Below are 27,849 nucleotides of genomic sequence, written 5' to 3' on the forward strand. Positions count from 1 at the left end.
GGGCGGGGATCTCCGAGAGCAACCTCATGCCCCGCCCCCGGCAGTCAGGAGTGGCCCTCACCCCTCAGGGCCTTCCCTTCCCTTCCCCCATCACTGGAGGGACCCTGACCCTCCAAGGACCCAGCCCCAGTGCACAGCTGAGAGTGAGGTGCATGCAGAGGGAAAACTGAGGCAGGGAAGCAGTAGCCTCCTGTGTGGCTTGGATCTGGCCTACAGCTTTGAACACCCCCAGCTATGTCCATGTTGATGGGGGTGGAGAGCCCTTTCCGGCCCTGCTGGGGCCTCGTGACAGACACAGGGCTCCCTCCTGCTCCTTCTCTCCTCCCCCTGCCTGGTTCCTCTTTTTACAGAGCCCCTCCCGGCCTTACTGCCACCCTCACCCTGGAGTGGGGCACTGGTGGGAAGGCAGTTCTAACAGTCTGATCTTGGGTGTCCAGTGTGGCAGATGTCCTGCATCCCCAGTGTACTATCCCACCACCTTTCCAGCCCAGGAGGGTGACAGGAAGAGCCACAGCTTCGGGAGATGTCCTAGGGTGACAGTGCTGCCAGAATCTTCTAGGGGCTAGGTGCCCCTAGTATATCTGCATAATCCGGGTCTTCCAGGTCACAGGATCACATAGCCCCCACTTGGTGGTCCCTGGCCCTTATCCCACAGCTAGGCTACTTCAGGGTGGATGGTGATAAAAGAGGTGTGGATGAATGTCCTGGGTGGTCGTGAAACTCAAGACTCAGATGGAGCCTTACAAAGGGAGGGGTCCTGGGTACAGATAGGTAGCAGTGACAAGACTTCCTAATCCCCGGCATCCTGTCACCTGGGCTCCCATACTTTGCTGTGTCTGAGTGACTGGAGGAGCTAGCTGCCAGGTAGGTCCTCAGCTGCCACCCAGTGCCACCAACACTACCACCACCCTTCCGGAAACCAGGTGATAGATACCACATTCCCACCACCAACCATCCCACTGCCTCAGAGAAGTCAAGGTCCAGTTCTAAGCACTGAGTGAACTCGTGTTCCTATAAAGCAGGTTCCGGGATCAGGTTCGTTTTATTCTTGTGGATGGAGCAAGGTAAAGGGTAACTTTGGGGTCCCACAGTTACCACGTGGCAGGGTGGGAATTCTGCCCCAGGCCTCTCCGTTAACGTTTCTAAGGCCTGCCCTTGGGGGTAGGATGCAGCAGCCTGCCCGGTGCCTCCATGTGCACCCCGCCCAAGGGGCCACAGGGCAGGAAGCACCTGGTCTGGAGCGGATGCACAAGGCGCCTGGTTCCGGTCCGGCTTTCGCCACCGCGGCCCCGCGGGGAGCTGGGCCAGAGAAACCAGGCAGCGAGGAGGGGGTGATGGGAGGCCACGTGGGAGCCTCGGTGGCACTGGCTTGCTCGTGTGTCTGTGTCCGGGAGCGCGCCAACTGGGTGGGGGGTGCGCGGCGGATGCGAGCGCATGGCTGCCGCCCCGTGGCCATCTTGAAAACCGCAGGCGCCAGCAACCAGAGGCCCAAGTGCTTTCCCGTGCAGAGGGACAGGCCACACCCCCACACACAGAAGCCCTGGACAGAAATACTGACAACACTTCAGTCAGGCAGAAACAAACCAACGCCTAGATGCACAGAGCTCCCCCAGAGAGTTTAAACAGACGGACAAGGGAAAAGTCCCCAGACATGCTGGACAGATGGACAAACCACCAGCAGCCTCCACTCAGGCAAATGACAATCAGGGTAAGGTGACATCTCTTTATTGGCTCAGTCTACGCCTGGACCAGCAGTGGCCCCAGGCCCAGGTGGGTTCTGGTTGGGAGTCTGTGGACAATCAGTGCAGGTGGCTTCAGCAGTGGCCTTGGGTGTCGGGGATCTGTGGGAGTAGCAGCATTGGTCCCCCAGTTGACAGGTGCCCTGGTGAGAGGATGGTGCATGTGAACCCTGGCCCAGAAGTCAGCAGCCTCCACTGGGTTCCTTTCCTGGATGGGGAGCTGACTCCCAGACTCTTGCCCATCCGTAGTCCTCCCAGCCCTGTTGCAGTGTGTGCTGCAGTGGGAGACGGCGGGTGCCTCACCTCCTTGAACCTCTTGCAAGGAAATGTCTTAAGCCGGGCTGCCCGCTGGGCCGGGTCCTCCGCCGGTTCCTTTCGCTTATTCTGGAGCAGCCTGCGTCTGTGCTCCATAGCTTCGCCCACTGTCTTGCTCCTGTGTAGGGAGATAAGCAGCTGGGATCCCATCTGGCCTCTGCACCCCTGCCCTGGCCAAGCCCCACCGCCACCACTCTCACTCACCCTGGCCGGGCACGGGGCCGGGGGCCCCAGTTAGCCTCAGGGTTGGCCTGGAAGCGCTTGAGTCCTCGCTGGCGGGAGCTGGGGTTGGCATCGTCCCGGATGGTGAAGTTGGCCTGCAGCCTGGGGAGGGGGTTGGGGCTGGGGGGCAGCCGCCACAGAGACATGCACAACCAACCACCCAAACCGCCTTAGTGCCCCTCGATGTGATTTGGGAAAACTGTGTCTGCCCTTATCAGGATTTTCTCATTCATTTAATAAACACTTATCAAGTACCTACTGTGTGTCTGAAATCTGCCACTGACATTCTAATGCACGAGATGGACAAGCAACAGGACAAATCAGCAATCAGCAAATCATGTTGTGTTAGGGCATGAGATGAGTTTTTGGTAGAAGGAAGGGGTGCAGTGCAGGACAGGGCAGTCAGGGACACCTGAAGGAGGTGGGGGAAGAGCCACGGGGGGCACCCAGGGACAGGCACTCCAGGTAGAGAAGAGCCCGTGCAAAGGCTCTGAGGTGGGGCTGTGCCTGCTGAGTCTGAGTGAGGAGGCCAGTGTGGAGTGAGCCAGGGAGGGGCAAGGGTGGGCATCGATGAGGGCAGGAGGGGACAGACAGATGGGGCAGGGCCTGCAGGGGGAACTTTGTTTCTGAATGAGGTGGGAGCCACAGAGTTGTGAGCAGAGAGGGGGGCATATCTGACTCGGGAGCTTACAGGCACCCTCTGGTTGCTGTAGGGGGAATGGACGGGGGTGGGTGAGATGGGAGCTGGGGGAACAGGACAGAGGTGACCACATTGTCTCTGTGAGCAGTGGTGGGAACAGAGGAGGGCGGGAGAAGTGGTGAGAGTAGGTGGATTCTGGATCTCACGTGAAGAACAGCACGTTTCTGTGTAGGGACGTGTCTGTGTCATCTGCACGCATGTGTGTCCATGCCTGTGGCAGCCGTGTCTGCATCCCTACCTGGGCTCCACACTGAGAATGCGGAAGGCCGGGCTAGTCTCTGACAGCCGCTCGCGTTTCACTGGACACTCCTTCTCCTGGGAGGCAAAGGTCAGAGGACAGAGGATGCTGCGCCTGCCCTCCTCTGACCTCTGACCCCCATATGGTCAGGCCAGTTCTCACCCAACAGCGCATAATGTCCCAGAGGACTGAGGCAGGGGCATCCGTCTTCACAGCGTTCTTACAGGCATGGGAGAGCGAGACCCGGAAGCCAGCATGGAGAAGGGCCGACCTGGGGACCAAGAGGAGCCATGAGGGGGAGGCTGGACTCCAAAGCCAGTGCTGACCTGTGTGGGTGTGAATCATGTCACAGACTGGCGAGGCTGGCTGTACATCACAGTGACTATGTGGCCAGTGTAATGCCAACGACTGCAATAGTCAGACTGTCTCCCTGGCCAGATGCTCAGCCTCTGAGCTCTGTCCTAAGCACTTGTACACGAGAAGCCCTGGATGTGAGTGATGTTGGATCTCCATTTTATGAGGGACTCGGGCCCAAAAGGGGCCCAACTTGCCCAGGACACCTAACACTCAGGCTCTGCTCCTCCCTGGCCTGGCCCTCACCGCAGCTGCAAGAGGCTAGGTGTGCTACAGTGGATGGTGCTGCTCAGCTGGTCCAGCGTGTAGTACAGAGGCACGTCGGGCAGCTCCTACAGAGGGGGTCAGTGGGACGGTCATGAGGCAGAAGAAGCTGGGCACAGGCAAGCCCCCTCTCTGTCATGGCCCAGCTCCCACCTCGGTGACAACGCTCAGGACTCCTCGGATCCGCTCCGAAGTGTGGAAGCGGCTGGGGTTGGCGCTCACAGCTTCTAGAACATGGCCCACGAAATCCAGGTCATGGATGGGCTCTGCCCACAAGGGACCACCAAGCTGCAGACACAAGGGCCAGATTGGCAGGGAGCCAGACCAACGGGACCCCTGTGAGCCCCTCGCCTCCCGTGGCCCCACCTGGTGCCGCTGCCCACAGTGCTCACACTCGGGAGCCACAGGAGGACCACAGGCTGCAGAAAACTTGACCCTGCACAGAGAGGTGGTTAGGGGGCGACAACCCTGGGACGCCCCCTTTACCTCCCTTCCAGCCACCATTGCTTACCGGCCGCCAGAGGCCCCTGAGGCTTTGCCAAGCTGCTGAAGGTGGAAAGTCCCGCAGCCCACACACTGGAACACCAGTGCCTGCTTGCTGTGGGGGGAAAGGGGTGGCCACCATACCCCAACTCCTCCCTCAGGCTGCCTCAGTCCCCTTTAGGACCCCCCATTTCCCCAGGCAGGACCACACCTCCCATCCCAGGGAAAGGCAGTTGCCTCTCAGTCCATCACACATCCCTGCCCCCTGCTAACCTGGCTGAGGCCTTGACCTTGGCCTGGCCAGTGAAGACACGGACAAAAACTCGCACATAGAAGTCAGCGCTGATGCTGAGCAGTGGCATCACGAAGCGCTGGTAGCAGTTGGCGCGGAGGTCCAGGCTGTGCAGGACGATCCTCAGAGCCTGCAGGGTGGGGCAATGTCATCCCTCCCTCCACGCGAGGTGCTCACAGCACGGGGTCAGGATTGAAAAAGCCCAGCACCCTTGGCAAGTGAGTGTTACGTTCCCTCATTGGTGAAATCCTAACAGTCTCGTCTCTGCGGTCCTGCCAGGAAAACTAAGTGGTTAAGAAGCATGCAGTCCCAGTAAATGGAACCTATTCCATATAGCATTTTCAGTGTGCCCCGTGCTGTGCCCAAGGACCTGTGGTCTGGCCCCCATGAGCTTTGTCAGCAGGAAATGGAGACACATTCAAGGGGGCTGCTGTGACACTCACACACAGAAAAGAAGGCAGCATTTCCCAGACTGAGGACAGATGAACAAGAACAGAGCTGCTCCTTTCCCGGCCCATCCATTAGCCAGCCCCTGCCTTCTTGAATCCCCACAGCAACCCAATGTCGTCTGGGCCATCATCATCATGCCCATTTCACAGATGCCAAATCTGAGGCCCAGAAAGGGGATGTCACTTGCCCAAAGCCACCCACAAAGCTAGGACTTGAACCCAGAGCTGAACCCAGACCTGGAAAACCTGCCTTAAAAAAGACAATTGTAGCAAGTTGTTTAAAAATAGAGACTACTAGAAAGAATAGTGTAACCACCTCTCCTACCTTGGGCAAAGGCATTAACCCACAAATGACCACGACTGGCAGCCAATGCTCTTAGGAGCTATGCTGGTTAAAGACATGCTTGTTAATGTGCTGGGATGGAGGAAGCTGAGCAGGTCTGGGGTGGGGTGGGGAACGGGTGTCGGGGGTCCCCTCACCATCTCGTGGCAGGCCCGGCTCTTGAGGGCCATGGCGCCATACTTGCTGTAGCAAGTCTCCCCACTGTTCCCCGCCAGCACTGCCATGTCCGTACAGGTAACACACAGCAGCCCTGCAGGGAGGGACTGGACAGTGAGGATCCTTCAAATACCCCAACCCCTGCTCTGTACCCCTGCATCAGACCGGCCTTACCTCCTTCACTCACAGCCTGCACAGCTGCGTCCAGGAAGGGCGCAGGGCTGCCATAGGGGTCCAGGTCGATGACGTCAAACCGCTCCGATACCCGCTGGTGCTGGTACATCAACATCCTGGGGGCGAGAGGGCCAGGTCCTCAGCCCCCTGTACCAGGGACCTGCTCTGTCCCCTACACATGTTCACTCATGCAGCATGACGGTGTGGGCCTGAACTTGGGGGCCAGCGGCCCAGGCTCAGATCCTGGTTTGGCCATTTGCTAACTTCATTATTTTTTCCTCCTTGGGTCTCAGTCTACCCACCTCTAACAATGGCAGTAATAGCCAATACTTAATGTCATCGTAGGTTCTTGAATACTGCAACTTTTAAGCAAAACGTCATATAATGAAACCAATTTTACCATAGGCTAACTTATCTAAACAAGAGTCAAGTTCTTACAGCATATTTCTGGTCATAAAAACATCTCCCAACTTCTAAATACCCAAAGCACTTCTGATATTAAACAATGAAATAAATGTGAGCTTTACATACATTTAAGAAAGATTAATAAAAACAAGTCAGATCATTCTTTTCCACCTCACTTATTCCAGTTCAGGGTCATGGGTGGCTGGAGCCTATCCAGGTATCTCAGGAGACAAGGCGGGACCCTCCCTGGACAGGACACCCTTCCATTGCAGGGCCACTCACACCCACCCACTCACTTAGACTGGGACGATATAACATGCCAGTTTACCTCACATGCACATCTTTGGGATGTGAGAGGAAACCGGAGTCCCCAGAGAAAACCTACATAGACATGGGGAGAATCTGCCAACTCAACACAAATAGGAGCCCTAGCCGGGAATCGACTTTTTTTCCCTCATCAGTATTATAAGGACATTATTCAAGGATCTGCTTTACTGATGTAACCTGACATTGTTTCAAGCAATTTATAGATACATTAACTCATTTAATCACATAATCTTCCTGACAACTCCATGGATTTGGAACTATATTGTTCCCTCTCCAGGTAAGGAAAAGCAAATGCTACCTTGACCACGTTATTTAAAATTGCAATCTCCTCTCTCGCCACCTTCCTCCATCTCCTGTACTATTTTTTTCCAGAGCACTTCTCACCTCCAGTTTACTATGTAATTTACTTATTTGTCATGATTATTTATTATCATCTGTGTTTCCTATTAGATTTTAATACGGTCAGACGAGTAAATAGTTTTTACTTATTTATTTTCTGTACAGGGTCAGAGAGTAAATGGTCCCTACTGCATGTTCTTCTTCTTTTTTTAAAACCTTTAAAAATATAAAAAAAAATTCTTAGATGGCAAGCCATAAAAAGCCAGGCTGCAGACCAAGAAAGGCTGTAATTTGCTGACCCCTGCATTTGAACCTGAACTCCACAAGGTCAGGGATTTTATCTGTATTGTTTACTGATGCATTCCCTGCACTGAGAATGGCGTCTGGTACATAGTAGACAGGATATATGTAGGTTCATTTGAATGAATAAAAGTACAAGAAGTTAAATCTAAAATGGAAACCATAACAGCACTTATTTCTCACACTGAATATGAGCTACACAAGTATTACCTCTCATTTAAGCAGTATAGCAACTCCTGTAAAATTGTCATTTTATAGACAAGGAAACTGGGGCTCAGAGAAGCTAAGGCACTTTCCCAAGGTCACAGAACAAGAATATGACACAGCCAGGATTTGACCCCAGGCAGCCTTGCTCCAGAATGCACCTTCCATCCTCCCGGCTCTGCTGCCTCAAACCTACCGGGCATCTGCTTGGCTGGGACGTACCAGGTGGGCCACCTTGTTGAGCTGCACATTATGGCGTATGAGATCCACAGCTCGGGCAGAGGCATCATTGGCAACCACGGATTGGAGCCCAGGCACCTCTCGGGCAAAGCGAATGGAACGGAGGCCTGAGGCTGCCAGGCCCTCCAGCACTCGCAGACCTTCCTGTTGGAGCAAGCAGGGAGCCCCACTCACATCAGTACCTCCATCCTCTGCTGGGGTTCAAGGAGTCCCCACCACCCTCCTCCTATAGCTCTCCACCTCCAGGAGCCTTCCTTTCTACATCACCCACTAGGATGCCACCTCCTATGTCCAGGCCCCACCTCGCAGATCTCCCCCACGGCGGCTGTTTGAGGTTGGTCTCCGGGGGCCACGTTTGCACCCTCTTTAAGTTCAGCCTTGTCCTCCTCTTGCTCCGACAAGTCCACGACCACCTTTTGCACGTCCTTCTCACCTGGCACCTTGACTGCAGCCACCCAGAAGCACAAGTCAGGGACTACCAAAGCTCTCCCTGAGAAATCTCCTCCTATTCTTTAGAATACATAAGATTCATGGAAGAAAATCTTCCCCAAAGTCCCCAGGGAAAGGCTGAAGGAGCAGAGCCCAGGGCCTGCTATGTGGCGGAAGCCTTTCCAGACTGTAGGGTATAGGGGGCTGGGCAGGGAAATAGCTCTGTGTGACGCCCCCCCCCCGCCCCCTCCCCACCCACTAGGAGACTGGACTCCCACTCACTTTGGATTCCTTTGGCCCGGAGCTGAATGCGAGCAAACTCAGTGATCACAGCACATCTGTGGAAAACGAAGACTCAGCTCACATCCCCTCATTTCACAGACCCACTGCCCTCTGCCAAGCTGACCCCGGACCCCTGCTCACGTCAGGTCCCGGTTAAACTCCTGCACTGGGTTGTAGAAGACTTCGTTGGCGCTGGGGAAGGCGATCCTGGCGGCCCCCTCGGTGACCGTCGTCTCCTTGGCCTCAGGTGGGCGCTTTTCTCCACAAAGCACCGTGCCGTTCTCCATCGAGACTGGATCCGTCGGCCTTTGGGGCTTCCCCTCCATAAACCCGGCTCTACAGAGACTGCAGGCGGAGCGGAGAGTCAGGCTTAACCATGGAACGATCCTCGCACCGGACATCCGCGGGAGCCTCAGCCTACCAAGCCTGGATCAGGAGGGCATAGAGAGGATCAGAGGGCTGCGTTCCCGGGCCCATGGCCTAAACGTCTGTAAAACAGAAGGTAAGGAGACCCTGCGGCCTCGGTAAGCTGACACCATGCCCTGTCTTCGGAGGACCGGCCCCTGCGAAACCGGCAGCCCTCGAGTGGGCCCGCCCCTGATCCAGATGTCTCTCCGCGCCGCCCAGGCCCTCCTCACCTTCTCTCGCAGCACCGAGAACCGAATTAGTCTCGGTGCACATTTCCCGGATAGGACCTGGGCGCCGCCATGTTGGCACAGGGTAGATCACATGGCAGGATTTAACCAATCAGTGATGCTACTACCTACAGTGGGGGGCCGGGATCAAAATTCACAGTGGAAAGTGCTGAACATGTTGTGCCGGTGGCTTTAATCACAGCGGCTCCCTTGTAATTAAGGCCACAAGTCACCAGCCCATTTCACGGATGAGGAAGGTGAGGCGCAGAAAAGGGGCGGTAAGCGAAGACATCCAACACCTATTGATCGCTTCCTGGGGTGCTGGGTGCCCTAAACATTTCCGGGCATCCTAGCCCAGGCTCTGAAACCAGATTTACTGAGTTTGAATCCCAGTCCTACCACATGTTCTTGGCAAATTACCTAAACTCTGTGGACCTTATTTTCCTTACTTGTTAAATAAGAATCCTAACTTCCAAGATAGAGCAAAGATTAAACGACAGAATACCTGGAACGTGTGCCAAGCAGCCCCTCTCACATACTAAACCGTCAGTAGGTTCTAACCTGTGTTGGAAAGGAGAGCATAGTGGTCTGGACTGCCTGGGTTCCAGTCCCAGTTCACCCTGTTTCTTGTTCTCAACCTCTCTGTGCTTAAATTTCCCCATGCGCAAAATGGGCAGATTTTTCTAAGGTTCTTTACTGGGTTGCGATGAGAATTAAACGAGTTAGTGCAGGTAAAATTCTTAGAATGGAATCTGGCATCGCGTGTTAAATTTTATTGTGGCTTCTTGATCCTGGGTTTGAATCCTGCCACCCACCACCACTTCCTTGCTGTCTGATTTTGAGCAGGTTTATCTCTCTATGCCCCCCTTTCTTATTTTCTATAAAATGTTTGTAAAATAATTTCTACATAAAAATGTTACCGTGACATTTAAAGATCATTCCCACAAAAAGCCTAAAACAGTGCCTGACACAATAAACAGCAGACATTATTTGCGTTTTACAGGAAACTCAAGTTCCGAAGGGCAGAGCGACTTGTCTGAGGTCGCGAGACTAGGTTGGCGGGGTCGGGATAGCTGAGACGAGGTACTGGAGGGGACTTCAAGGGGCCGAGGCAGGAGGCAGAGACAGGAAGAATGGGCGCGTTCGGCGCTCGACTGGCCTCACCTAGGGGGCGGGGGCGGGGCCGCAGCCGCTCCTCCCCTGCCGGTTTGCGGCGGCGGCGCGGCTTGCGCTGGCTCGGCGCTCGGCTGGGGCGGCCTGGCCCACAATGAATGGCCGCCGCGGCTGCCGCTGCTGCTGAGGCGGAGGCCGCGGAGGCCGCGGAGGCGGAGGCCGAGGCCCCGGCGCAGGGGGGCGCGCCCCGGGCTGAGGCCCAGCCCCAGCCGCCGCTGCGGAGCCCGCCGGGAGCCCCCGAAGCGCGGCCAAGGCGCAGGTGAGGCGGCCAGCCCCGGGCCGGGTTCCGGCCTCCTCTCGCCCGGGCGGCCCGAGGGCATCCGAGGTCCGGTTAAGGGCTGAATGAGAAGGGCATGAGGGGGGGAACCTTCTCCGACAGAGGGGGAACCAGGCCCACAGACTGCACTGTGGCCGGGCCAGCGAGTACAGGGAGGCCCAGCCCCTGCCAGCGGCCTTTAGTGTCCAGCCCCGGACCCGGCCGCGAGGCTTGGGGGCGGCGACATCGGGCCCAGATCTCCTCCCCTCGTTCCGGGCGGAGTGGGGGCGGGGGGCGCTAGGCCGGGCCAGGGCAGGTGCTGAGGGGCCGGGGAAGTTGGAGGGACCGAGGGGTAAAGTGAGGAGGCTCCCGGGGAATTCGGAGGGGGAGGAGAAGTCGGGCTTTCGGCAGGCGGAGTGGGGGAGGAAGGGTGGGTGGTGCGGCCGAAGGGAAATGGCCCGGAGGGGGGTGGGGCGGGGCCGGCTTGCAGGTACTGTCGCTGGAGGAGGTGGGTGGGTCAGGTTACAGGCCTGGGGGCGGCTGAGGAGAAGCCCAGGAAGTGGGGCAGGGTGGGTGTGGGCGGAGTTAGTTCCGGGCTATGGTGAGGGGGCGGGCGGATAGGAGATCCTGGAGGTGTTTGCAGGGGTCATGTGAGGTTAGGGTCGGAGAGGTGTTGGGGGAGGCCAGATACCATGCGATCAGGTAAGTTGAGGAACTGCTGTAGGAGCTTTGGGAGTGGTGGCAGCAGGGCTTTTAGGCTAAGCTAGTAGGGATGTGATGGCAGGTCCCGAGAAATTAGTGTTGATCAAAAGGCACGTGCCAAGATGTGCTCCTCCCCTCACCCCATCCGCCAGGTGTGAGCTCTGGGTCAAACCTGGTGGTGGCTTTCCTTTTCCCCATACCTCATTCCCTTCAGGCTCTGGGTCCCCAGCCTATCCTCTTGGCAAGCCACTGCCGGCTGTTCCAGGGCGCTGGCCCACCAGATGGGTGTTTGTGTGGGCAGCTTGGGAAACAGTCTGGAACACCTTGCTCAGGCATCTTGTTTACCATGGGGGTGGCCCTTGCACACACACACGTGCACCCCCCTGCATGTAACTGCAGAGAGGCAGCGCAGCCGCCCTTACCTGAGTATCTTAGGGTCCTAGATTCTTTCCCCACTTTTTGTGACCAGAGTCTTGAGGTTCAAACCTAGGGGATGGGACCTCACAGCCACCATCTTGTACGGTGGCCTCCCAAGCACCAATTCCCTGGAGGCGAAGGACTGGGAGGTAAACCTGTAATGCATTGTGTCTTGGAGGCTTACTATGGGGTCAAGTCTGGCCCCGGCCCTTGGGGCAATTGCTCCCCCGCCCCACCCCCCCCACTTCTGGGGTGCTGTCCTGGGCCAGGCCCCGTGCTGAATTTGCTGGTCAGATGAGCTCATCGATTGCTCATCACCATCATAACAGCTTAGTCCTTCTCCATGGTACAGAGGCTAAGGCTTGGGGTGGCTTGTCCTAAGTCACGTGACTAGACACTGGCCGATTGGGATTGATCCTCAGCCCAAACCCGCAATCCTCTGAGCTGGCTTTTGAGGGTTGTGACTGTAGGAGCTCCCCAGTGTTCTGGATTCCTTGGCAGGAATTCTCTTTCCTCTTGCCATCCCAAGGAATGGGTCAATACCCTTTTGGACACACTGAGTTTTCCTGGTGTCCCAGGGGGCTGGAACAGTGGAAGCTTCTTTCTCAGAGGCCTGGTCATACCTCATCCCCCATGCTGCTTCTGGGAGCCAAGAGGTCAGGGGTGACAGAACTGTAGGCTGGCAACAGGAGGCAGTTATGGGGATGGGGCTGAATTTTGCTTGGCTTGCCTGGTTTGTCTTTTCCCTACTTTGGTCAGATTTCCCTAGCTTTAGGTCCTTCTGTCTGAACTAATTGCAAGGCACCAATGTATCCTGGGAACGTTGATTTGGGAGCTCAGCACCTGAAGCAGGAGCCACAGACAGCCGTCTAGTATCAGCCAGACCTGGGTTTAATAATGATGGGTTGTCACTTTCATTCCCCGAATCTCCCCCATAGTTCCTAGAACTGCCTTCCATCAGGGCCCTGGCCTCCTCCTCTCTCTGGCAAGCCTCCTGATTCTGGCAGGGGTGGGAACTGGACCAGCAGCCCCACATAAAGTGGTTGGGCTGGGCTGGGGCTTCCTGAGCCAAGGCTGGGCTCTGGGCTGGGTACTGAGGACAGGGTGGCTGCCTCTCGTCACACAGTTGGAACAGGAGCAGGGTCTGGTGGTACTTGGCCATGGTGTGTGGATGACAGAGAAGAGGGTGCAGTGGGTCCGAACCTGTACCTGGAGCTGGAGGAGGAGGCACTCCTCATAAGCGTTTCTGTGAGGACTTAGGCGCACAGACCTGGGATACCAGGCGAGGACATAATAATCCTGGGAGGCAAGTACAGCAAGTAAAGGGATCCTTGGGACAGTGTGATTTCACTAGGCTGCCAACCCGTCCTAGAGCTGTGGTCATTGTCCTGTCTCCTACCTCCTCGGTGAAGGTCATCCACAGGCTGTCCATGAGGACCGTGACTCTGTTTTGTGATCTAAGTGGAGGCTGTGGGGAAGGCTGAGCTAACACTTTGTAGTAGAGAGAGTCACATTCCGTGGTTAGCGCCACGCTGCTCAGCTGTGAGACCCTTGGGCAAAGGTCTTGACGTTGGTGCCTCTGTTTACTCATCTGATAAGTGGGGACAAGCAGGCATGCCTGTACCAAGGTGGTTCTCACCCAAGGGCGATTCTGTCTCCTCAGGGGACGCTTGGGAAATGTCTATCAACATTTTTGGTTGTCATAGCTGGGCTAGTGGTGCTACTGGCCTCTAGTGGGTGCAGAGTGTGTTGCTCAACATCATCTAAGGTACAGGGCAGCCCCTACCACAGGGAACCATCCTCCCAGCCGCGAGGTGAGGACTACAGGAGAGGTTAGTGTCAGTGTGATCAGGTGATGCCATGAAGGCACCAGGGGAGCCCTCACTGAGCACTGCCCGTTCTCATAGCGTAAGGTTTGGGAGATGGTAACGGGCGCAAGATGCCGCCGCTGCTGTCAGGGAGTGTACAGTCTTGTCGCGGGCCAGGGGGAGAACAGAAGGGGACACAGCTCATAACAGCTAGCATTACTGGGCACTGACCGCAAGGTGGGCTCTCACCTACCGGGTTACTTGGTCGTTTAATCCTTGAAACAGCCTTGTGAGGTGGTTGCCGCTATTGGTCCATTTTATAGTTGGGAAGACTGATGAGTGATCGCTGTGATAGATAAATGTTCCTGGGAACAAAGAGGAAGGGAAGTAGAATTCTAAGTAGGAAGCTTTGTAAGGGATATTTGAGCCTAGTAAAATAATAAGACTCCAATTCTTAGGCCCTGCCAAACCTTGTGTGGTATCCAAGCACATTTCAACAAGCCTCATCCCAATAAACACCTACCCTCAGCCTCACCAGGCTCCGCTGTGTTAGTCGCAGCAGTGTCACCTCAGGGCCTTTGCACTGCAGCTGCCCATGTGTCCTTTGGATGTGAATGCACACAGGGAGTGTGATATAACTCAGAATGGAGGGTTTGTGGTCATTGTGGAAAGGGGGCTGGGCTGTTGCTGGGTTTTCCTGGAGCTGCGGGCGGAGGCTAGATTGCCCAGGGCTGCCAGGAGAGTGGGAGGAGGAAGGAAAGAGGCAGCAGGCTAGACTGCTCATCTTCAGAGATAGCAGTGACTGGAGAAACAGTGGAGAAGAGCTGGGGGAGGCTGGGCGGAGGAAAGCAGCCTCCCCCAGGAGGGCAGAAAGAGCAGCATCCCACCTGGCCCTCAGAGGGCACTTGAGACTAGGGTGGGGGCCTCCAGGTGGGCAGCAGACCCCATTTCTGCAGAGGACATGCCTAGCGAGCATAAACAGACCAGCTCTAGCCTTGGCCTGTCCTGGTTTCCCTTCCCTGCTCTGGCTTTTCTGAGCCCCCATTTTCCCGTCCGTTCATGAGTGAAATCTGTCTAGTCACATGGGCTGCCTGCTGCAAAGAACAACGGAACCATGCAGAGGGCGAGCTGGCTGTGGTGAGGAAGCCTCCCGATTCTCAGACGGGAGTCGGATGGCCTGGGTGTAATCCTGGCCTCGCTCTCCTCTCTGAATGGTGGGAAGGCTCGGTGCTTCCTCAGAAACTGGTGAGAGGAATAATTGCAGTGCCCCTCTGAGCCCTCGCTATGCTAGGCGCTGGTGTACAGTAGGGACGGGGTGACTGCCAGGGCCTGTTGCAGGTCCTGTCCTCCACCCTAGACTTAGTGGCAGCTCTTTGGGGAGAAGAGAAAGCAAGTCAAATGCATACATCCTTTAAAAATTGCAGATGCCAACAGTAAGATTTATATAGTCAGGTAGCACTTTCTTCTTCACTAGCAAACATTTGCCTGAGCTGCCTTCCAATTTGGCCCCTACAGAGGGTCCCAGTGGCTCGGGGTCTCCAAGGGGGCCATAGGGGCCTCCTTAGACTTGGATTCGGTTTCCCATAACTAGTTCACATGTAAATGGGCAGCTCACAGCTTCCCTGGAAAGTCGGCCAGAATATCAGGGCCTTCAACAGCCCCTGGTGAGGCACAGACCAGCCCCCACAGCCTCGGCTAGCTGGGGAATTCAGAGCTCCCTTTCCCAAAGAGCTGGCAGCTTCCCCTCTGAGGAATCGCCCTGCCATACAAGCCTGCACCCCAGCCTCATCTGGCAGCAGTGTGAGCAGTTGTTCACCTAGCGATACATTGAGCCCTAAGTGGGACCCTGACTGCCAGCCCCCCAGCCCCGCAGCTGGCGCAGCCCTCAGAGGAGGTTGCGTCTGCACTTAGCACCCTCCATGCTGTCCCCAGCAGCCCCCACCACAGTGTACCAGGCACCCCTGCCCAGCTTCAGACACCCCTTCCAAGTCCCATTAATACGGAACAAAAAAGAGAGTTAGGTTCGAAGTAAAGGAAATAATTTTTCATTCTGTTCATTCTGCAAACAACTATTGAGCACCCACTGTGCACGCAGCCACTCCTAGGGAGAGGGGACACAGCATTGTGATGCAGACAGGCCAACACCCTGCCCTGGAGGAACTGATGCAAAGCCAAGGAGGAAAAAGCAGGCAGGAGAAGGGACCGGAAGGAGTTTGAGAGGCTTTGTCTTTGGAAACTTGAGATCGGTGATTGGGAGGGTAAGAAGAGCTGTGGCCATCTTGACAGCCTTCTAGAAGGCTCGAGAGCAGACAGGGCCCCAGTAGGCATTGTAGGGGCCCCGGTGGTGAAAACTGGTTTTGAAAGATCTGGGATGAATCTAAGGGTCTTGACCTGAGTGGGGAAGTTTCTGGTGAGAGCTCCAGCTACAGCAGGTTTAGGGGCATGGTAGCTTGGTTGTGGGCACACTGAGTTGGCATCGGGCTCCATGCAGAGTTGTGGGTGAGTAGATGGTATTTTGAGCCTGTCTCAGCTTAGGCTGCTATAACAAAATACCATAGATGGGGAGACTTCAAAAACAACAGACCCCATTTTCTTACAGTTCTGGGTCGGGGGGAGTCCAAGATCCCAGCACTGTGAGGTTCTGGTTGGGTTCTGGTGTCCTCATGTGGCCTTTCCTCTGGGTGTGCTCTTGGAATGAGAAATAGCTCTTTCTCTTACACAGACACCAGTCTTACTGGATTAGGGACCCACTTCTGTGACCTCATTTAACCTTAATTTCCTCCTACAGACCCCTCCAAATACAGGTACATTGGGGGTTAGGGTGGGGGGGACACCAGTTCCATCCATAGCAGAGTCCTGAGACTGGGTGCCAACCCCCGGAGGAGAGAAGCAGACCAAGGACTGAGCTCAGCTCCAGCCTTCACCTTCACTTTCTGGAAGGACCATGCCTGCTTCTCCCTCAGGGCTCGGCATGCCTTCCCTGTACCTTGAGGGTGAGACCCCTGCCCCCAGATGTCAGCTCTCGTGGGCAGGATGAGCGTGCCCTGCATGCAGCACGTTGACTGTGATCCTTGGTGAGTGACTGTCCATGTGTCTCCCCCCCACACACACACACATACCATGGTCTCAGAGGCAGCCTTGTCTTGGTTGAGGCCAACCCCAGGCTCCGCGCACTTCCTGGCCCAGGCAGGTGCTTGGCAAATATTTATTGAGTGTTGGGAGGTCATGGAAACCGTGTGCCGTGGCCTCCTGTCTCGCTAGGAGACCATCTCACATCTGGGGACCCATATATGGAGGGTCCCCTTGGCTCTGTGTGGGGCTGAGGGCTGCCTCTCCCCTCCTGGGGGGGGTCTGCAGACCCCAGAAGATGGGCAGTCTGACATGCCAAGTTCTGAGGAGCGAGAATTCAAGTACAGTTTTTTGCCATTGAGTTGATAGTGAAGTGGAATTTCGTGTTCTCAGGTGAGCATAGGGGGTTGGGGGTGGGAGACGCGGAAGAAGAAGGGTGTTCTCTCTAGGCTGGAGACCTCTTCTCAGAGCAGGGGGTGTCGCTGAAGGTGGAGGAGGAAGATACGGGCCGTGGAAGGAGAAGGGCACTCCGGGCGGGGTGCCCAGCTTGGCCAAAGGCCTGGTCCCTGGGGGGAACCTTGCAGTGTGACCGAGGCCTGAGATAGGTGGGGATGATGGGCTCAGCTTGGGGGGGGGACTGTGACCCCTGGCCCCATCCTACTACTTTCCAGACAGCAGGTGACCTGGGCCAGGCACCAGCTGCTTTAGACCTGTTGCTTCTGGGAGCCCATCATGACTCCACGGCCCCTCCCCCATGGGGCTAGTGTGGGTGAGGGGCTTCATACCAGGCCACACACAGATGGTGGTTCTTTCCGAGTCCAGTATCTGGGGTCCCCTGTGGCCCCTCACAGTGGTCTCAGAGCCCCTTAAGCACCCACCCCACCCCCCGTTCCTTTCAGGGGCAACAAGGCCGATCCTGGTCTCTGCAGCTCCCAGACCTGCCACCTCACTGCCAAAGCCGTGTGTACTCCTTAGTTGAGCCATTGGCACTAATTGTCATCCTGTGCATGTGCCCCTCCATTACTAATCAAAAGCTTCAAAGCCCTGGGTACTGGGCTCTGAAGCTGGGGTACACAGGCATGGGAATCCCAGCCTGAATGTCAGATTGGTTTATGCCCTCAGGAGCCCCCTCCCTGCGTCTCTATTCCATCAGCGCCCCTATTGCTGAGCTGCACCAATTCGCAGGGAGGGGTCTGGGTCTCAAGTCGGCCGTCCATGCTGGGGCGATGCAGAGCGGTGGTCCCCACCGCGTCGGAGGGTAGCCTTCCAAGACTGCTTGCAACAGTGCCTGACACTTAAGTACAGTTAGGGGGACCCCTTGGAGTGCACCTTGCAGCCCCAGAAGCGTCCACATCTGTACCCCCTCAGCCCTTTCTCCCCCTGCACGTGATCCCCACCAGCTGTCCCGGACGTATCCTTTCCAGCCTTGGTGGTGTGTGCTCACCTCTCTCTAAGCTATTTAACACATTTACAAATATTTATTGAGCCTCTGCCTCTGTTCTGAGTTGCTGATTGTGAATAAATCTGGCCAGAATGCCTGCCCTTGTGGGTGGTCAGTCTCCTTGGAGGAGAAACTGCAATACAGCTCTTAAAACGTTGTTCCCCTTGCCCCCCGCCAACCCAGGTCATCTGGTGACAGCATGGGTGGTTCCCTGTCCAGGGCCGATGACCGCCTCAAGCGTGGAATGTGAGAGTCCCTGTGTCCCCTGTCCCATGAAGAAACTGCTTCTCTTCTGGTGTCTCCCTGCCCCAGGGGACTGCCCCATGCTACCCCAGGAGGGCTGGTGTGGGTACTGAGGGCTCTCAGGAGCCAGGCCCTCCCCTGACCACCCCTCCTTTCTTTCATCCCTCCTCACAGCTGCTCACTCCTGAGTCTGACCATCCTCTCCCTCCCTGCTGCTGTCACCTTTACCCCCACCCAGCCCTCACACGTATCTTGTCCTGTGTTCTGGTCTCCACACTGCTGCTGGGAATTCTCCAGAGCTGGTGTGGGCCCGAGGCTGTCCTTCTCTGAGCTTCCCACTGCTCATTCTCAAAGATGTATGTCCTCACCAGGCCAGGGCCTCACCTGTCCCACCCCATGCCCAGCAGCTCTGTCCCCTTGTGCTGTCATCCAGCCACACTGGGCTCCTTCCTGCCCAAGACTTGGTCGCTCTCTCTGTGTGTCTTTGCCTCGCCCCCCGTGGTTGGCTACTCGGTGATATTCACCCCAACTGGAACTAAGTCACTTCGTGTCTCCCCACTAGACAGTGAGCTCTGTGAGAATCTTCTTCAGGGCTCTGTGCCCAGCACCTCGCTGCATATTAGGTCGGTTGGATGCATGCATCCCCGTTTTACAGATGAACAAACAGGCACAGAGAGGTGAGGGGCTGGCCTGAGGCCACACAGCTAGAAAGTGGAGGGCTGGCATCAGAACCCAGGTCTAGGGGGTGGGCTCTGGCTCTGCGTCATGCCTGTCCTGCCTTGGTCCTCCCTCTTGTGGTGTGAGCCTTCCAAGTTGGGGACTGGAGCACCCTCCAGGAATAGGGGCCAGCCTCTCCCTAGACCACCTTGGCCCTGGTCACTTGGGCCCCAGTACCCAGAGCACTTTGTTTGGCAGCCTGGGGAGGTGGCTTGGGGCTGCGAAGCCCCTGGATGGGACTCTCTGGGGTCTGTCCTTTGCCTTCACTTTGTTCCTCAGTTTCCCTTACCTCCTCACGCAGAGGGCCAGCTACTGGTCCATCCAGCACTGAGATTGAGCTTCCTTCAATAGGGAGGTGTGTGCTTCCTTCAAATAGTAGTTCTGTCTCCGCCTCCCTTCTCTGGTTGCTCTAAGTGTTTCCTGGTGGTGACAGTGATTTTGATGCCCAACAAGGAAGAGGGCACAGCCAAGGGAAATCATGGGTTTCAGTGTCTAAATAGACCCTGGTTTGAATCTTGTCCCTATCACTAACCAATGACCTTGGGACAGTCCTTAAATTCCACATGGCCTCAGTTTTCGCAGCTGAGTACTGGGAATATGAAATCTATTCCAGAGGTTTGCTGAGAGCATTCAGGGAGCTCGTGTAGGTCACCTGTCGGCTCCCTCTGCTGACCTGTGTGCAGGGAAGGGCAGGACCTGCCATCCCTCCAGGTCCTCCGCATGGAGCAGCTCAGGGTCAGGTTGGCCTTAGCATCTACATCCAAATGGAGTAGAGGTTTGGAGCGCCTGATCCCAGGAGCAGTCAATTCTGGAGCCTGGGTTCCTGCTGGCCCCAAAGTGCCACTCTGAGCCGTGGGCATATGGCTGCTTCTGTTCCTCTGAGCAGCCTTTCAGCACGAACCCGGTGTTACCGGGTGGGACCCAAGTCTCCGCTGTGTTCCAGAGCTCAGCCCATGCAGGCAGCTGAGAGTGAACTCGCTAATGAATGAAAACCGTGAAAGATGTATGAAAGGTAACATGGAAATGAGGGAAGACCAACTGGGGGCTCGAGTTAGATCCTGCCCCAGGACCTTTGCATGTACGCTCGTTTCTCACCAGCCTAAGTGCTCAGGCCTCTCTTCTCACCCCTACCCTGCCTGTTTAGGACCACTGCCCTCTCCACCCTATAGAATTGCAGGGAACTTACCCCTGGGGGCACTTGTAAAGCCATATCATCCTTCAGAGCCCTTTTATGGTTATCCCCCGAGTATGGGACATGCCCTTCCCACCCCACCAGTTCTGGGTTGGAATGTGCACTGATAGAATAGTCTCTGATGCAGAAGTGCACACAATTTGAGGGCCCTGGGCCTCCCAGGTGATCTCCCCACAGGTTGGAATAGGGGCTGGGCTCCCTGAGCAGGATCACAGAGGCAGTACCTGAAATTTGCATTTCTTCCTCTCCCCCACCCAGCACTTTGAGGTTAATTTACATAAATGTGTGTGGTATGATTTCACACTATTTATTTTAAAATACTGTTTATTTTTGTAAATAGGCAATACACTCACCAGGTTCAAAATTCAAAAGACCCGTAGAACGTGGCAAGTCTCATCCCCAGTTCTGCCCAGAAGAAACTTTATGGTTTCAGCTTTATTGAGATACACATACCATGCAGTTCCCTCATTTAAAGTGTACAGTTCCGTGGTATTCAGTATAGTCAGTTGTGAATCCACAACAATATTGGACATATTTCATATGTCAAGAAGAAACCCTGAAAATTGAATTCTTGGACCCAATTCCACATAGGGGTGTGGTTTCCAACAAACAATTCTCAGACACCAAAAGAGTGAGAATTCAATTTAATTCTGACACTATCTGGAGATAGCTTCAGAATCCACAGGTTAAAGGCACAGTCCTACAAAACTGCCCCTTCCTAAAACACATAAACACAGTTCAGGTGCCAAATGCAAGCCCAGGTTACCTGCGCTGCTTCTGGTGGGCCACAGATTGGAGGTCCCAATGACCCCCTGCAACTCAGAATGCCAATTACAAGTCTAGGTTGTCACCTGTGTTTCTGAATAACTGGCTATAAATCAGAGGTTCCCACAACCTTTGGTTTCGGTTAATTTGCTAGAGCTGCTCACAGAAGTCAAGCATTATAGTCACTTCACTAGATCACTGGTTTATTGTAAAAGCATATAACTCAGAAAGAGCCAGATGGAAGAGATGCAGAGGGCCTGGTATGTGGGAAGGCGGGGCCGAGCTTCCATGCCCTCTTCTTGGGTTGCTATGGAGGCTTCTTACATGGGCTGACTGATGAAATCACTGGCCTTTGGCGATTGATTCAATCTTCAGTCCTCCCCTCCCCAGAGGTGGGGGCACTGAAAGTTCCACCCTCTAGTCACATGGTTGGGTCTATTAGCAACCAGCTCTCATCCTTAGGTGCTTCCAAAAGTCACCTCCTTAACATAACAAAAGACTTTTCATTCTCAACACTTAGGAAATTCCAAGAGTTCCTGGAGCTGTGAGTCAGAAATTGTGGACAGAGACTGAATATGTATGCTATATTTTGGTTATCTGAATGACCAAGTATATATTTCTTATAAATCACAATATTGTTCCCTGCATCCATTTGCTCGCACCTCCCCCAATTCTCCCATTCCGCCCAGCCCCTAGCAATCACTATTCTGCTTTCTGTCTCTACGGATTTGCCTCTTTAAATACTTCATATCAATGGGATCATATAATATATGGTCTTTTCTTTGGGCTCTTGAATTTGGCATAATGTTTTCAAGGTTCATCCAAGTTGTGGCATGTATTGGTTCATTTTTATGGCTGAATAATATTCCGCTGTATAGATGGACCCCATTTTGTTTATCCATTTATCACTTGATAGACATTTGGGTTTGCGCCTTTTGGCGATTGTGACTAGAGCTGCTGTGGACATTTATGTACAGGTTTTTCTGTGGCTATATGGTTTCATTTCTCTTAGGTGCAATTGTAAGGAATGGAATGGCTAGGCTATATGGCAACTGCATGTTTAACCATTTGAGGACCCACAAGATGGTTTTCCACAGCATCTGCACAATTTGTGTTCCCACCAGCAGTGAAGGAAGGTTCTGATTTTTCATCCTTGCCAGCACTTACCTTTCTTCTAGCCAGCCTAGTGGGCATGAAACGGGTATCTCATCGTGGTTTGGATTTGCGTTTCCCTGATAACTAGTGGTGGTCTCGTGCAATTTCAGGGTTTCTGGAGTGGTCATTCAGCCATTCAACAAACTGGTTGAGGGTCATGTGCTCAGCACTGCAGACACCATGGGAAAAATTAAATGACTGCCTTCTGGGAGTTGCCATGCCAGTGCCCTTCAGAATCACCCTATGTGTGGAGTGCTAGTTAATGGTGCTTAATTCTCACAAGTGCTCACTGTGTTATTTCATATTTAAGTACATGTGTGTGAGTTGGCCTTTGCCCCCTTGTCTACAAGGGACAGTGTGTGGCCACCCTGGCCTGGAGCTGGTGAAGCTGATTTGACAGTCTGTCCTAAAAGGACGGAAGGAGTGGGTGGCTCCTGCGACTTTTACAGCCCAGGTAAATACACCACGTGGATGTGCATGAGAACAGGGCTAAGCCGGCCGCCTGACCGTCTCCCTCTGTCTCCCCGTCCCCCCACACAGCCGCCGCCATGGCCCAGACCCTGCAGATGGAGATCCCGAACTTTGGCAACAGCATTCTGGAGTGCCTGAACGAGCAGCGGCTGCAGGGCCTGTACTGTGACGTGTCAGTGGTGGTCAAGGGCCATGCCTTCAAGGCCCACCGGGCCGTGCTGGCCGCCAGCAGCTCCTACTTCCGGGACCTGTTCAACAGCAGCCGGAGCGCCGTGGTGGAGCTGCCGGCGGCTGTGCAGCCCCAGTCTTTCCAGCAGATCCTCAGCTTCTGCTACACAGGCCGGCTGAGCATGAACATGGGGGACCAGTTCCTGCTCATGTACACGGCTGGCTTCCTGCAGATCCAAGAGATCATGGAGAAGGGCACCGAGTTCTTCCTCAAGGTGAGCTCCCCCAGCTGCGACTCCCAGGGCCTACATGCCGAAGAGGCGCCGTCATCCGAGCCCCAGAGCCCCGTGGCACAGACATCGAGCTGGATGGCCTGCAGCACCCCACTGCCCCTCGTGTCTCGCGTCAAGACCGAGCAGCAAGAGTCGGACTCCGTGCAGTGCACGCCCGTGGCCAAGCGGCTGTGGGACAGCAGCCAGAAGGAGGCTGGGGCCAGCGGTGGCAGTGGTGGCAATGGCAGCCGCAAGATGGCCAGGTTCTCCACGCTGGACCTGGCCGCCAACCGGCCGCCCCAGCAGGCCCTGGTGGCGGCGGCGGCGGCAGCAGCGGCGGCAGGGGGTGTGGTGAGCGGGCCCAGCATGTCGGAGCGGACCAGCCCAGGCACCTCGAGTGCCTACACCAGCGACAGCCCCGGCTCCTACCACAACGAGGAGGACGAGGAGGAGGATGCCGGCGAGGAAGGCACGGACGAGCAGTACCGGCAGATCTGCAACATGTATACTATGTACAGCATGATGAACGTCGGCCAGAGTGGTGAGGCGCCCGCCCCACCCCCCCGCCACCCCCCAGCCCTGTCACTCCCACCCCCGACACACACCCCTCTCTCCCCCTCAGCTGAGAAGGTGGAGGCCCTCCCCGAGCAGGTGACCCCCGAGTCCCGGAATCGCATCCGGGTGCGGCAAGACCTGGCATCGCTCCCAGCCGAGCTCATCAACCAGATCGGTAACCGCTGCCACCCCAAGCTCTATGACGAGGGCGACCCCTCCGAGAAGCTGGAGCTGGTGGCAGGTGGGCCGGCCTCACTTCTTTCCTGAATCCCCTTCTCTCCCCCACCAGGGGCCTCAGTGCTCTGGGCTAGCGGCCTATGGCCCAGCCTTGGGGTCCAGTGCAGCCCTGCCACCTCCTGGCCGTGTCCTGCTGCAGCCGATACCCCTCAGCACTGATACACATCAAAGATTGGCCTCTAGGTTTCCACCCTGGAGGCAGGTGTCAGCGCTGGCTCACATCGTGGCCACAGGGAGGTAGATGAGTGGCTTCTTAGGGTGGTGTGACGATGAACTGCACAGTGGTTAAGAATTTGGCCCTCAGCATTGGTGCCTGCGTGCAAGCCTCCGCTGCCTGTTCTTTCTGACACCCAGCTGGTTGTGCAGGCAAAAGCTCCACGTGTACGTGGGGGGACCGATGTGATGTAGGTGCCCCATGGACAGTGGTGCCACCATCTCTGTCCTTTCCCGAGCCCTGACAAGGCTGCCCTGGGGCCCTGGAGTTGTTGGGGAGGGGCTCTAAGAAGTGGGCCTGGCCATGTGGGGTATGTGGCAGTTTGGGGCCCCCAGCCACCCTCCGTCTCTCTCCTCCAGGCACCAACGTGTACATCACGAGGGCACAGCTCATGAACTGCCACGTCAGTGCGGGCACGCGGCACAAGGTCCTGCTGCGGCGCCTCCTTGCCTCCTTCTTTGACCGGTGAGGCCTCTAAGATCCCAGGGAGTGGGGTGTGCTGCCCCAGGCCCCCACCACAGTGGGCCTGACCTTTCAACTATGATCTCCCCCCCAGGAACACGCTGGCCAACAGCTGTGGCACTGGCATCCGCTCTTCCACCAACGACCCCAGACGCAAACCGCTGGACAGTCGCGTCCTCCATGCTGTCAAGTGTGAGTGTCCGGCCTCCTGGAGGCTGACTGGGCTGGGGCCTGGGGTTCTCAGATGGCCCTTTGCTCTGGTGTGGTGGTGGCCCCTGACACACGGAGAGGGTTTGATGTCAAGGTTTCTGAGGTTGAATCTAGGCTTGTTGGGAAGAGGGCTGTGATTGGTTAGAAATTTCTTTCTGGTGGGGGCAGGGGGGCAGGGCACTGAAGGGAAGCCTGTGTCAGATGTGGTGGAGGAATCCTGAAACTCAGGGTGGCCATGGGAGTTAAGCAGCAGCCAGGCCCCAGCCAGTTGCCAGGAGGGTACTCCAGGTTTCCACATGGAATCTCTCACTTCCTAATTTCTGGCACATGATCCACATTTTCAAGGACCCTGGGCCACCCCACCAAGCCCACACATCCCCCTCAAGCATGGAGCTGGCTGCAAGGTGTCCGTTCTCATCTCCCAGGGCTGTCCTGGGCATCCTGTAGGGGGGCAGGGGAGGCTGTGCCGTGCTGGCCCTGAGCCATCTGCTCTGCCTGCACAGACTACTGCCAGAACTTTGCCCAGAACTTCAAGGAGAGCGAGATGAATGCCATCGCGGCCGACATGTGCACCAACGCCCGCCGCGTTGTGCGGAAGAGCTGGGTCCCCAAGGTGAAGCTGCCTGAGGGTGACACCTATACGGCCTTCATCAGCGACACAGGCAAGCTTGAGCCGGACATGATGGGCGTGGAGCACAGCTTTGAAACGGCCAGCCACGACGGCGAGGCCGGGCCCTCGGCGGAGGCGCTCCAGTAACGCCCCTCAGCAGGCCCTCCGTGGGGCGGCACACTCCCCTCCTGCCGCACACTCCCCCTCCTGTCTGTCTGTCTGTCTCACACACACACACACGCCTACCATCTTGGTCACAAGCTACTGTCTGTCCCCCTAGGACCCACGGGGCAGGGGGCACTGCATGCTCCCAGCCCCTCAGCCGCCCCTGTCCCACCCCTGACCCCATTCCAAGCGGGCTGGGAGAGGACGGCAGTGGTGTGGGCTTTGTGTGGCCTTCTCTCTCTGCGCACACTTGTGCACAGTCGGGGAGCACTTGCTCCCCCTCTTAACCCCTAGCAGTTGTCTCCCCATCTCCCCACTCAACCAGGCCTGGCAGGGGAGGGACCGGCCTGGGGCAGTCTTCTGCTCCACCCCTCACGGCAGCCCCTTGGGACTTGCGGGGGCCCCAGGGTGCTCAGGACGCTTCCTGCCACCACCTCCCAGTGCTTCCACTTTTCCAAAAGCGCCTTCCTGTCTCCCTGGCCTGTCCCTGCACCTGGAGCTGGGGTAGGCGAGGCCGTGGGGACTGCCCTTGTTACAGCTGAGGAAAACAGGCTCTGAACAGTGTCATGACTGAAGGTGGCAGGCTGTGGCGGCCGGGTGCCCTTCTCTCTCCCCCACCCTGTGCCCTGAGTTAGGGGGGCAGGTCCTGAGTTAGGAGCGCAGACCTCGGGCCTCCGGGTGGGAGGAGAGGTTTCCAGGGCTTGCAGAAACGTGTGCGTGTGCGTGTGTAGTTTTGCTTTTAAACAGATGAAGATATGAGAGGCAGTAGGACCAGGGTTGGAACCCAGGGGTGCAGGCTGGGGGGCTGCTGCCCTTCCCTCCCTCCCCCATCCCCACCCCGCCCCATGGCAGGGCTCCCAGCCCCTACCCCTGTACATACTTTTTAAAACATTTTTTTAGCTAATGAAATACTGAAGTATAAGATTTCCTTTTATTTTTCAAACCAGTGGGACTGTGATGTCCCCTTCGGTCCCTTGGAGCCGAGGAAGGCAGGATGGGTGGGGGGACAGGGGCAGGCTGAATGTGTGTGTGTGCGGAATGTGGGTATGTGTTTCTGAGGTGGGCCCCCAGGCCTAGCCACTGCCGGGACTCCTGTGGGTCTGGCCAGCTGCCCCCACAGGGCTGCATTTGAAGGGTGTCCCTGGTCTTGGCCTGTTGGCTGAGCCCAGCTCCTGGGGACAGGGCAGGGCCCACTCCATTGTCAGCAGTTGTTTGCAGAATTTTCTCTCTAACCATTCCTCTCTTCATAGCCTCGCCCAGTGCGAGTGGTTTTGGTTTTTTTGAGATTTACTTGTGAACCGGAGGGTTCTTTTTTTTTACTCCCATCCCCCCATGCTGGGTGTCATTTGATGTTTGTTTTGTGTCTCTGGCCCGTGTCCTCACCACCTCTGGTCTCCTCTTCAAGTCTGACAGCTCACTGCTTCCAGAGGCAGGGGGCTGCCAGAGGGAGGTGAGGGCCACCCCAGCGGACCCTTGGAATCTGACTTGGAGGCCTCCCCCTGACCCAGCAGCCCCGCCAGCCTGTGGGGAGGGGTTCCCTCCAGCATCTGCTTGTTGTGGGGGTGGGGGGTGTTGGGTCCGGCTGGGGTCCTGGCACTCCTCTTTCTGGCCTGAGTAGGGGGAGGCGAGTATATGGGGGGGAGTTGACACCCCCAGCTAAAGCACAAGCACCTTAGTCGCACCTCTCCCGCCCCCTTATCCTGGCCTTGACACCCTGCCCCAGCATCATCCCAAAGCACAATCTCCTGGTCACTTGGTGGCCCTTGGGCCACAGAGGGTGGGCCGGGGCTCCAGCCAGCCCCCACAAGGAAGCAGGAGTCCCCAGGCGCTCCCCCCTTCCAGGCCTTAGCAGGGGGCAGCTCCTGGGACTGGGGTCCTCTCCCTCCCCACCCCTTGTCCTGGGCAGGCCCCCCCACCCCACCCCTCCCTGCCCTGTCCTCAGGCAGGGCCTGCCCATCCTTCATATTCCTGCAGCACTGGGTTACGTGGCAGAGACTCCTTGTTTCAGGGACCCCAGGAGGTACCCCTGGCTCCAGGGACTATGTGTTGGTCTGGGGGTGTGGGGGGAGGGGCCGGGCAGGGGTGCAGGGGAGGAAATTCCTCACCAGGAGAGCCAAAGACAGGGTCGTGCCTTACCCCAGGAGCCACCCCTGTGCCCGTCCACCCCACCCTGCCCTGCCCCCCTGGGCAGCCTGCTGCTTTTCCTTCTCCCCCTGTTGCCCTGTGCTGCTCTGAGCTGCATGGTCCCCCCCACCCCGGGCAGCCAGGAAGGAGCATGAATGGAGAATCACTGACCAACGCAAAAAAAAGACTGTGGGGGCCCCCTCTGCCTCCCCTGGCCGCCCCTTGTTCCCGCAGGACAGGCCACCCGCCGTGTCCGCGTGGAGTGCCAACACAGGCCCTGCTGCGGGCCGAGCCCCCCGCCCTGGCCCGTAAGTGAGATTGCACATTAACTACTGTAAGGAGGAGCGCACTGGGAAATGTGAACATGAGGACGTCAGTGATACTGATGCCGAGAATAAACTAAACGCCTTTGTAACAGCCCTGCTGCATGCTGCTCACTGGGGCAGGGAGCAGGCTGGGGAGGGCGGGAAGGGATGGTCGCTGCATACTGGCGTCCCCCATCCTTGCGCAGAGCAACAGCCCCTCTTCCCAGG

General features: G+C 56.5%; 2 protein-coding genes across 8 annotated transcripts; one reads left to right on the top strand and one right to left on the bottom strand.

The window, feature by feature from the left end:
- Window positions 1-1,709: 1,709 nt before the first annotated feature.
- On the bottom strand, window positions 1,710-9,010 carry TRMT1 (tRNA methyltransferase 1). 4 transcript variants are annotated; one of them, XM_019746218.2, is made up of 17 exons: window positions 8,894-9,010; window positions 8,397-8,681; window positions 8,256-8,311; window positions 7,847-7,989; window positions 7,501-7,688; window positions 5,730-5,845; window positions 5,537-5,649; window positions 4,589-4,737; window positions 4,344-4,430; window positions 4,199-4,268; window positions 3,986-4,120; window positions 3,815-3,900; window positions 3,377-3,485; window positions 3,215-3,291; window positions 2,259-2,378; window positions 2,043-2,172; window positions 1,710-1,882 (listed from the first exon to the last, which is right to left on the bottom strand). In XM_019746218.2, exons 2-17 carry the CDS (start codon window positions 8,654-8,656, stop codon window positions 1,733-1,735), a joined length of 1,989 nt encoding a protein of 662 aa, XP_019601777.1. In that variant the 5' UTR covers window positions 8,657-8,681; window positions 8,894-9,010; the 3' UTR covers window positions 1,710-1,732. The 4 variants fall into 4 exon arrangements, with proteins under 4 accessions (XP_019601777.1, XP_019601778.1, XP_074194155.1 ...); XM_019746219.2 differs by having other exon boundaries at window positions 8,397-8,743; window positions 8,894-8,982; XM_074338054.1 differs by having other exon boundaries at window positions 7,527-7,688; window positions 8,894-8,962.
- An 8-nt stretch (window positions 9,011-9,018) lies between these two features.
- Window positions 9,019-27,733, top strand: NACC1 (nucleus accumbens associated 1). Of its 4 annotated transcripts, none has more exons than XM_074338056.1 (6): window positions 9,019-9,147; window positions 22,369-23,280; window positions 23,362-23,535; window positions 24,105-24,210; window positions 24,302-24,399; window positions 24,921-27,733. In XM_074338056.1, exons 2-6 carry the CDS (start codon window positions 22,377-22,379, stop codon window positions 25,172-25,174), a joined length of 1,536 nt encoding a protein of 511 aa, XP_074194157.1. In that variant the 5' UTR covers window positions 9,019-9,147; window positions 22,369-22,376; the 3' UTR covers window positions 25,175-27,733. The 4 variants fall into 4 exon arrangements, with proteins under 4 accessions (XP_074194157.1, XP_074194158.1, XP_074194156.1 ...); XM_074338057.1 differs by lacking the exon at window positions 9,019-9,147 and adding an exon at window positions 9,149-9,168; XM_074338055.1 differs by lacking the exon at window positions 9,019-9,147 and adding an exon at window positions 10,116-10,322.
- Window positions 27,734-27,849: the final 116 nt, after the last annotated feature.

This window comes from Rhinolophus sinicus, linkage group LG07 (genome assembly GCF_036562045.2).
Source record: "Rhinolophus sinicus isolate RSC01 linkage group LG07, ASM3656204v1, whole genome shotgun sequence".
Lineage (NCBI taxonomy): Eukaryota > Metazoa > Chordata > Mammalia > Chiroptera > Rhinolophidae > Rhinolophus > Rhinolophus sinicus.